Below are 11,453 nucleotides of genomic sequence, written 5' to 3'. Positions count from 1 at the left end.
TATTATGTCTGTTATTTTAATAATAATTGTCGCTCCTAACATTAATTGCCCTACGCCACTCGTTTTTATATTATATTACAATAAAATTCGTTTTATATCGTTGATGTCTTTTACTTACAAATGTATTAATGAACATATTTTTAGTTAGGTAGGTAATTAAAGTTCAACGCGGTGCAAATGAGTATAAAAAAAATATAAGCATATTATTATTTTATTTAATTAATAAATGATAAAAATGAAATTCTTGATTATTGAACCATTATTATGTATTTCCCTGATGTCGAATACAAATAGTATTTATTTATATCTATTTAAATTGTTGTGCATAATAAGCCAGTAAACTATGTTTGTTCCAGACTGCTGCAATATAAATTTGATATAAACAGAATAATATAAGGTACAAAAAATAAAATACAAGAAACATAAGATCTGAAATGTTAATAATGTAAAAGTACACAGCGACAGGATTAGGTACCTATAATATATTAAACAAGAAGGTTTAAGTTAGTGTAATGAATGACATCATGATTATAATAGGTATTAGAAGATCGTAAAGGTTTTTATGTTAACTATAATGCAGATTGCTAAGTATCAACTACTTAATATTATATCTATTACTAAATATCTAGATACATTTGTATAGATACATTCTTAGCTGATAAGTACACGATAAATTATTAATTAATTTAATTTATTATATGTATTGTATTAAGTAATTAAATTATCAGTGATTTATACAATAGTTTTGACTGCTGAACCTGCAATAGTATATTTTATTTATCTACTATATATTCCGTTTTAATCTATATTCACTTGTATGTTGTCGTATTAGAGTTGAAGATAATCATTTTATTATATCGTTTATATCCGTAATGTTTTTATTTCGAACATTTTCAACACGCCACTTTAGACGCACTAAGTTAGTTATACCAATTCTTTGCATTTATTATTCACTATTCGCCATTCAGTTCAGAAAGCCTAGTTTTCATAATTGTAGTTATCGGCGTTAGCGAATTACAAAAATGTTTTGAATGCATGATCACTTCCACTTTGAACAGCTAGTTCATCAGTTAATCATTTTAGTTCTTTGCGCTTCACTATGATTTAGATCTAGGTGTTCAAGCGACCTCGAGGTCGGAATCGGAGTCGTCGGTGTATGTGCGCGGCGTCGACGGCGCGGGCGGAGGCGCGTGGTGCGCCTGCGCAGGCGGTGTGTGCGCCGGCGGCGAGCGCGGCAGTAGCGGCGCGCGCCCGCATGCGCGCTCCTCCTGCAACTTGCGCAGGCGCTCCTGTTCCTCACGCCTTTGCTTGCGCCACTTTGCGCGCCGGTTTTTGAACCACACCTGAGGACAAAATGCAACATTTAAGATAAATTTAAATATAATAAACTCCTTATTGTTGGCAAAAGCTTAATATTATGTACACTAGTGACTATATTATTACTATAATAAGTACAATTATTAGTTATGGCACTAAATACACGAGATGATATTGAACGTAATGAGGGAATAATGTTTAATATTGACGTATGAATGCACTAAGCTCCGTAACATAACCATCAACATTTAAATAGATGCTTCAATGAAAACATATTTAAATTTTAACGTTTACAAAACCAATGCGATCATTCATGTGAAAAATCTCACCTCAAAAGATTCTAAAATATTGACGTACTTATTCAAAAATTCGTACAATTCCAGCTATCAATCCGCATCGGCAATGTTATAATGCGGCGTGTTATTCGCGGACAATTGAAACGACCCAATTTCGACAATGACCGAGCTACTGAACCAATGGTGGCGGTGGATGGAAAAAATGGAGATTGAATTGTGATGTAGTGTTGTGTGAAAGCATTGAATGTTGTAGTTTCTGGTAGCTGGGTGTTGCGAGTGCGGGTGAGTGGGCGCGAGCAGCGGAGACTGCGGGTGGTCACCATTGTACCACCTCGCCGTCACAACAAGCCGCCCGCCGCTCTACTACACATTCATTCACACACACTCAGTCAAGTGTATGATTTTAGATACTACTGACTTTCTTCATATAGAAAGAGAAGTTCTTTCAAAAGCTTTCATCTTATTTTTGACTGTAAGTATTTGTGTCTTTAATAGAAACATAACATATAACATTTTCTGAGGAAAACATGAAACAGTAGGACGGCCTCTGTGGTCCAGTGGTTGAGCGTTGGACTCACGATCCGGAGGCCCCGGGTTCGAATCCCGGTGGGGACATATACCACAAAATTCACTTTGTGATCCCTAGTTTGGTTAGGACATTACAAGCTGATCACCTGATTGTCCGAAAGTAAGATGATCCGTGTTTCGGAAGGCACGTTAAGCCGTTGGTCCCGGTTACTACTTACTGATGTAAGTAAGTAGTCGTTACATGAGCCATGTCAGGGGCCTTTGGCGGCTCAATAGTAACCCTGACACCAGGGTTGATGAGGCTAGTATTCCACCTCACAACCCACACGATAAGAAGAAGAAGTAGGACTAGGGCCCTGTGTTGGGAGGTTTTCTGGCCATGCCTTTCCCTCAGCGTTACAGATTCCGATGTGGTAGTAGTTTAACAGCTAGTTACATATGTCATTTAATTTTTTGACGTTCAAAAAGCGTTAACTTTGTAAGCCAATTTTGAAAAATAAATATATTTTTTTTGAGTAAAATTTTGTTAATCACGTTACTTATTGCTTTGCTAATTATTTCTCTCTTTATTTAAAAGCTGCGCTCTTGTCGGTGGAGTAATCGCCTCCTTTTTCATTACTTAGGTAAGTAATAATAATAATAATTGATTAATGCTTATTTATTTATTCATGCTCTTTTTGTTTTTTTTTATTGCTAATTATTTAGGTAAACTATTTTCTGGTGCCTTGCAGTATGTACTAAACAAATAATTAGGTAAGTATAATGATAATTAACTAAACCTACTTGTCACACTTAGTAACCCATGTCAGCTAAGAAAACTAGGTTTCAATTTCCACTATTACAATACACACCAATTTAGTTCGTACCTACTCGTAACTTATTGAAGCCGTGCTACCATAAAAACGTTCAAATATTCCGAGTCGCATAAAGCTTTAAAATTAATTCGTTAACGATACCACCATTGTCGGAGTTAATTGCATTACAAGAGACGGTCGGTAGCCCGACAAAAGACCCATTAACTTTCGGGGAATGAGTGACGGGGTTTTCGCACTCGTTCGCTCATTCGACGCCACTCGAGCGGCAAATATGGGCGCTGCCACCGCCAGACAAGGGGGCTCCGGCTCCTTACACCAGCGCCGCCGCCGTCGCCCGCAATGAGATTAGCCCTGCCTTTGTATTCCGCTGATTGTGTTTGGTTTAACTCCTTTGCTGTTTTCGTTGTTCACTGATAAGTTCATTCCAATAAACCCCATTATTTGTCCTCACACAAATGAAATAACGACCGTTCAATAGCCAGAATATATTACGTTTCTTTGACTTGTTTGATTATATTTCATTGACATTAGTGAGTGTTAGTATATATATCATGTAGATTACTGAACTAAGCGGCAGCGCTCGTGTGCCGTCGGAAAGTTTCAGCTGCACATGAAAGCTTCAGTGGGCGTGCAATATTCCCTATTGTTTTAAAGCCGAGCGTGGAGAATTCCCAAATTCTATTGTACCCCGCATGCAGCGCCCGAGAATCATGCATACATAATTTCAGAACCAGTCTGCTGAAGACAAACAGGGTTTTATTGAAAAGCTAAACCGTATTGTAAATTTGTATTATAAGTTATAACTTGGTTTAGGTTTAGTTTAGGTAGTAGTTGAATAGTAAGTATATTAAATTAAGCTCTATCGTGTTATAAGGTGCTAGTAATGTTTAAATTAATGTACCTGCGTAGCTACTGTAAAATTAACGGTAAGAATATGTTAATGTGATTTCACGTTGGAAAGATATAGTAACGCTAACGCTTTAGCTGACTGGTTCTTCTTGTTATCGTGTGGGTTGAGAGGTGGATGACCAACCCCATCAGCCTGGCTGACTGCTGAAATGATCTTATCCAATTATGAACCGATAAAACACAAGAAATTCGCGATTCTCTAACGAAAAAGTCGGTATTATCAGTAGGTACCTACCTACATACGCCATCACCTACCTACCTACTAGATACATTCCGTTGTAAAAGTAGAAAAGCTTTTGTTATTATAAGTAAGTTATGTATGTAATATTACCTACGTTACAATGTAGCTTATTCACATACATACATACATAAACTCACGCCCGTAATCCCTAATGGGGTGGGCAGAGCCACAAGTAATCAAAGACAACTTGCAGCCACTGTTGATACGATGTCGTAAGCTGGATGTGATAAACCTTATAGTGATAAGGGATCAGCCTATCGCCCATAACATTAGTCCATCATGTTAGAGGACAATATCCCTCTGTCGGTTGTTGGTTGGTGTCGGTGGCTTATTCACCGTCTACAAAAATAAAGTGAACAATATTAATTAATAGGTACCTACTTAACAAGAATAGATTTCCATAATTCGGAGAGTAAAGCTATTATCATGATATAGAATTAGATTACACTAATAACAGTAAACGAAACTATATAATTAGACTTCTTTCAAAATCTTGATTTATCTATGCCAAAACCGGTCCCTAAAATAGACAGTAGGTACCTAATTCAATTTCAAGTAGATATTCAGTGGACGAGACACCTCTTTTAAACCTATTACTCTGTTAGTGTGGCGCGATGTTTGTGTTTATTCATCATTTGCGGTGTAACGTGAGATGTGGGAAGACAACAGATGACGGGGCGGAGCCGCCGGCGGCGCACCACGCCTCGACACCTAACCTGGCGCCTGTCCCCGCACTGATGCCTTTTATTCGACATATGTATATTTTACTACCTATATACTATATAAACATCCAGTAAGACTTTTTACCGTATTAAGTATAAGGTTATTTTTATACAATTAAGAATAGCAGCAATATCAAGCACTGCTAATGAGGCACTTTCCAGGATACGTTCTTCAAAAACATTATAGATGGTGCTGTTAAAATTGTCCTTCGTTAAAACCTTTTAATTTCATGAATAACAGACATATTATGCATCTTTTGGAGAGGAGAGGAGCTCGGAGGCGCAGTGGTTTACGCGCTCGGTCTGCGATTGTTGAAGTTAAGCAACTTTCGCAAAGGCCGGTCATAGGATGGGTGACCACAAAAAAAGTTTTCATCTCGAGCTCCTCCGTGCTTCGGAAGGCACGTTAAGTCGTTGGTCCCGGTTGCATTAGCAGTCATTAATAACCGTCAATCCGCACTGGGCCCGCGTGATGGTTTAAGACCCGATCTCACTATCCATCCATAGGGAAGGCCCGTGCTCCAGCAGTGGGGACGTTAATGGGCTGATTATGATGATGCATCTTTTATATTTGTTTTTGGGTATAAATGATGTCCCATGTTAATAAAACCCAGACATTACCTACATCTTCCACCCATTATTATTCTGATATTGATGATTATGTTTGGTATGATAGGTTGGCAAAAACCCAACAGCTTGATCTTGTTTGCTTACCCGACGCGGCTTATAGTGAGAGGAACTGAAAAACTATATCATTCCACCGAAATCAAGTCGATTATTGTAGAGGAAATCCAGTACCTAATTGTAGCAGATTTTCTTGTATAGTCGTACCCCGACAATATGAGTGAGTACCGTGTGAACGCGCGGGTGGCGCGTGGAGGCGCGGGCGGCGGTGAACCGAGCCCGAACTTATTGTAATAATGTTGTTACACCAAACACAGCCCCTCCGCCTTGTTTGAGATTACAATTACGGTTTTAGCGAAGTGATTTATTAATGGACCGCCTGATCCGCCCTTGATACTTTAATGTCGATTTAATTTGCATTCGCTGATATTTTTGCGCCAAAACATTTTGCCCAGTTAATTAAAGGAACATACGGTTTGGAGCTGTTATTTTAAACTATCCCTAACACGAAATGGATGGGTTATACTCAAGGAATATTAACAATTATTTTAACGGACCTATACTTACATGATGTTAAACTTGGTTAATATTAGGAATCGTTAAAAAACATTTAAGTCGCCTAAACAACGTAAGTAGATACTTACTTCAAAAATGGCTAATGCTTTTTTGCCAATGAATTTGTCTAAAATCTTACGAAAGCTCCTTAACTTGGTAGTCTTTATTTTTATTAATAAAGTTCACCTATATCACAGATAGCTTTAATTTAAAATCCCGCTGCTAAGCCCGACAAAGCCGTCACACCTGTCGGCCGTCGCGTTCCCTCTCCCCATACATTAACTGCGAAATGCATTAGTCAATATTAAAGACGCCATCCGCGAGTATAATTCCACAAAGGGCACTTCAAATCACACCCATCTCTTTTCGGTTAATGTCAAAACATTACTCCTCTCGACGGCCGGAGGCTGGAAAAGTGTTCCCTCGTATCTGTCACTTCGTATCAATTACCGCACGCAAACACCCGTGTCCGCCTCTATGCTGTCATAAAGTCCTATCTACGCACAATGTGGCAACCGAATCGAAATTCAATTGTCAAAAGATTGCTTGAATAGTACCTCGATTTGGTCGCAAATCGAAAAAGCATTTTATCGCAGCGATTTCCTTTTAAAATAACACGTAAAGCTACATTGATAAGCGTCAAATTCGTTGAGCTAAGGGACGCGAGGGGGTCCCGAGGGTCGTTTTGCAAACAACGCGCTCCCCTAAACGTTATACTTTGAAAACAATAATTTGTATTGCGTATCGAACGCGTCTATAAATAATAGAGTGATACTCGGCGCGGTCGGGCTGGGATGTGCGGTTTACAATAATAAGCAATTTTAGAAAAATAAACTCTTCTGAGTGCCGGCTAACAAGTGCATCCATTAAGGAAAGTAAGCATATCTACGATAATATCATAGCTCTACACAACTGAATAAGTATTTAATTTAAAATCCCACTGCTTCTAATGGTGATAAATCTGTGCTACTTCCTAGACGTACGTAACATAATTATTTTTTAAATATTATAACAAATATCTCGCAGAAATTCGTTGCGTTATCAATTTTTCTACTGTGTGGGACACATCAATTGCAAACCTTAGCAGGTCCTGCTTTGATCCCCTATATACCTACCTACATACCAGCTGAAGATCTTTTTCATGATAAGTATCTATATCCCTCATAAAAAGCGAATACATATTTCTATCAATGATAAATAAGTACATGAAAGAATTGTTAGATACGTTTCGTTTGACAATCAAAGAGGTGCAACAACCGTAAAATGAAACGGGTGGAACTCTTTGATCACTTGATGCCGGATCGCTGCTCAGCTCATATAAGCGTTATTGCCTCCAACGCGGAAGCAAAAGACAAAATGGCGCCGCTTTATTACTTAGTAACACATTCAGAGTATATCTGTTTTATTATAGCTGCCTATTACGAGATAAGCGAGCCGGGGGAGGCTGCAGGATGACAAGGAAGCGACGGCTGGGCGGGGCGACACGCCCACTTTTTCTTGTTCATCGCAGTCTGGGGACGTACTTTGTCATTGTACTTTTCTAGCACGCACGCCACCACTCGCTGAAAGAATATTTGCAGAATTCCCATATGAATAATCATCAAAATGTTTCAGTTCGTTTCACACTAGGTTTGATTTACTTATTGGAAGAGTTTTCCGGGACACATCGTAGGCGGTAAATATAATTTTCATAACATACTTACAGGAAATATTATGAATGTCATGTAAAATATAATGTTTATTAAATCACGAGTGAGAAATATTCGCCTTGTATACCGACATCAGTAAAGTCCAGCTTTCCAGCGTAGCAGTCCGTGCCTGCAGCTCAATTATCACGAAGCAGCCACGTGGAAGTGCTCTTTTGAACAATCAGATGCCGTCTGTTAATTAAAGCGCGTCTGTACACAGCACCTACATACAAACCTGGCTTACATAGCGATCGCATTTACTATGAATATTTTGATGATCCGCTCATAATAACAGACCTAGTGGTAAAATATATATCGTAATATTTTAATACAATTTCATATCACAGTATTACGCAATGGGTGGGTTCACCTGAAAGTTTTTGGCGTGTGTTCATGTTTTAATTTTAGTGCTGAACACGAGTTTGAGGACTCTTTATATTTGGTTTGGTACAGTTTTTTTACGTGTTTTATTGTAGGTTTGCCTCAGATTAACTACTTGGGCGGGCATTTAGAGCACATTCAATTTATGGTACCAACCCAAACGCCAGCCGCAAAATTCAATAGCCCACAAATAATTCTAAGCTTCACAAAGACAAACAAAATCTTGTTCACAATTTTCTTTTTTACGCATAAGAATATAAAAGGCAATAACGCCGCGAGCTCTTTTGTATCAAATCCAAAATCCAGTGATGCTTGGCGGTGGCTGTCTGTTATTATCATTTAATTATGGATGTCAAACGGAGAGAGCGGGATGGATGTAAGCTATCCAGATAATCAGACAGTCCTCGCAATAACATTGACATGGAGATGTGGCCCCGGGGCGCGGCCGGGGTGCTCCCGCTCATACCATTATCATTTTAGATATATGCATTAGGTATTTATTTCGTGTGGTAACATAACTTTTCACCGACAAAATAGTATACTCGTTGACATTATATTATGCAGGTACTTTTGCTAGCTAATTGTCCTATTAAAATAAAGAGACAAAGATAACGATTTTTATTACGAAGCTTTCAGTTTTTGACTATGAATTACATCATACTTAATCATTTCCTACAGCCTTTTGATTGTATGTTCCCAAAGATAGGTAAGTACTACACAATAATTCAAATGGCAACCATATCTAAGAATGTAATTCCTTCAACGATGTTTTGAGTGATAAACTGTTAGATGCTGGAGGTACTTGTACAACATGTGTCTTTTATTTTCAGTGAAAATCAGAAGAGAGGAAATGTAACCACAGGTACGCGTAATAAAGTGTGAAAACGGGAGTAACCCTCCAAGACTTATTTCTCCATTTCGTTGGAACTGTTGAAAGCAAGTCGCGATTACCCATCTGTTTAATAATGGATTGTGTAAAGAGTTGAGCGTCTCCAACAATGGGGCCTGCAGCGCCCGCGGTCCTCGCTACGTTTGCTCTCTCTGCTCCTCAACTATAATATTAGCACAAACCCACTTTTTCGGAACGCATTCATTAAGAACATTCTACTTAATTGACTGCGACAAGGGGTTATCTTCGTAAATTGAGAAGTTGGGCCTTGACGATGTACTTAGCTACCTATGTAGAACGTATTGAGCGATATATTTACCTACTTATACACATTTCAACAGGGTAAGTAAATAACGAAGAAAGGTGGCAAATTTGATTATTTAGTGCGATTAAGTTAAAAAGTAAGTAACTTAAGTAATTTGGTAAAGATCATATTATGATAATTGAAAGTTTGTATGTTTAGTGTGTAGTTTATAACTCTTTTAAGTTGTCTAATAATTAATAAATTTAAAATATATAAAAAATCCGCACTGGGCCCGCGTGATGGTTTAAAGCCCGATCTCCCTATAAGTACATCCATAGGGAAGGCCCGTGCCCCAGCAGTGGGGACGTTAATGGGCTGATGATGATGATATAAAAAATCTATTGATCGACATTTTTTTTATTATAGAATCAGTGAAACTCAACTACGATATTTAGATAAATAAAGATAAAGATAAGAAAAAAAATACATGTAAAATGTTGCCAAGACGGGATCATATGGATCGCAATTAAAAGGGCCACATCGAAGCAATTCATCTAAAAAATCAATATTGCAATTGGACATTTGCGCATATAAAAGTAAGTGCGCAATGCAAACAACTATCAAATAGCAATATTGCTTTTTTAGATGAATCCCCAGGGGGGTTAAAATGGCCACATCGAAACAATTCATCTAAGAAAGCAATATTACAATTTGACATTTGCGCATATAAAAGTAAGTGCGCAGTGCAAGCAACTGCCAAATAGCAATATTGCTTTCTTAGATGAATTGCTTCGACGTGGCCTTTTTAACCCCCCTCATCTCGTGAAGAGCCAAGCTCCTAGTCCACATGCCCTAACTATACAAACCCTAAGTTCACAAACTCTACGCGTTAGGCAAAACATGAGGCTTACCCGTTTCGTTACTACAAGAACTATACTATAATAGAATGGCAATGACAATCAATTTTGTTACCTTACCCATAGTGACTGTAGCGAAACAATTTTTTCACCTTACGCTCATATAAGGAGAAAATCACCCTCGAGTAGTTTCTGACCTTATAATATTCTTCTCTTCTCTTGTTGTGAAGTGGAGTACCAACCTCATCAAACCTGGTGTCAGAGTTAGTATTGAACCATCAAAGGCCCCTGACATGGTGATTTCTTCACATCCGTAAAACATTAATTTAATCATTGCTCAAAGGACAATTGATCGTTTTATTAAACGTTCTCATCCTATAGAAAATAGACCTTTGAACTTATAGAGGTAATTGGTTTAAACTGTCGCTGTAACACAGATAGGTAAGAAACTTTTTGATATAAAATAAGTAAGTATTTAATTACTTTACCTGTACATAAGTACACAAATTAATTGAAACTGTAACCATTTCTAAAAATAATATAAAATGAAACAACTCCTGCTCAATAATTACATGAATCAGTACAAAAGCTTCTTCATCGAATTTTAATAACATAAATCAAACGAGTTTCCTTGATAAAACGAATTTCCTGATCGCATCTAATTTCACCAACTTTATTAATACACCCTTCAATTCTTCATTATTAATTGTAAAATATTAAGATTTACCGAAGTTTCGAAATCAAATTTTCTCGTAAGTTTTTAACGGTAAAGAAGCTTATTACTGAGCTTTATATTTATTTACCCGCTGATCACGCTATCCGTGGTTTAAGAATGCCTTATGATAGGCATACTGATGCCTGAAGTATAACCTAGATCACTGAATCTACATCATATTTCTGAACAGTTCAACGAAATCGCAATAGTTGGTCCGGATTTTTTAAACAACCAAACATGAAGTACCTTTCACCGCAGAAATAAGCTATTACTGCATTTGAATCAAATTCAGAAACAAAACACACATGGTTACCGGGAACTCGATTTTGGCAAGTGTTGTGATGCCTAAACAAAAGCGTTTTAATAATGCAATTTCCAATTGCCGCTGTGCAAATAGCAGGGGCAACAACGGAATAACGTATTGCCTCGAAAAACACGCTCTCACGTGCAAACACCGCTCCGAAAAATCTCACTCGAAACTCATTTAAGATTCCTCTTTTAACTTCGTTTGCCAGTCAACTAAATTCGTAAAGAAATCAGTGTCGCACAAAATAATCTAGTAAAAACGTTTTAACATAAAATTATATAAACGGTTGTCTACGGAAGAATAACTTTAATTAATTGTTCAAGCTGTAAGTTACGAAAATCGGAAAAACTCCGTTATCCGGGAAA

At 37.7% G+C, this 11,453-nt stretch overlaps 1 protein-coding gene across 1 annotated transcript in view; it reads right to left on the bottom strand.

Moving 5' to 3' along the window:
* Positions 1–254: 254 nt before the first annotated feature.
* LOC126368591 (homeobox protein goosecoid) overlaps positions 255–11,453 on the bottom strand; it is a 29,984-nt gene continuing 18,785 nt past the window's right edge. The window contains exon 3 of the mRNA XM_050012658.1: positions 255–1,343. Within this exon, the coding sequence (XP_049868615.1) occupies positions 1,119–1,343 (225 nt within the window). The 3' untranslated portion in view covers positions 255–1,118. The remainder of the gene's footprint in view (positions 1,344–11,453) is intronic.

The sequence above is a fragment of the Pectinophora gossypiella genome, chromosome 7 (assembly GCF_024362695.1).
Source record: "Pectinophora gossypiella chromosome 7, ilPecGoss1.1, whole genome shotgun sequence".
NCBI lineage: Eukaryota > Metazoa > Arthropoda > Insecta > Lepidoptera > Gelechiidae > Pectinophora > Pectinophora gossypiella.
Note: the sequence above shows the minus strand (reverse complement) of the source record. Positions and strands in the feature narration are given on the sequence as shown.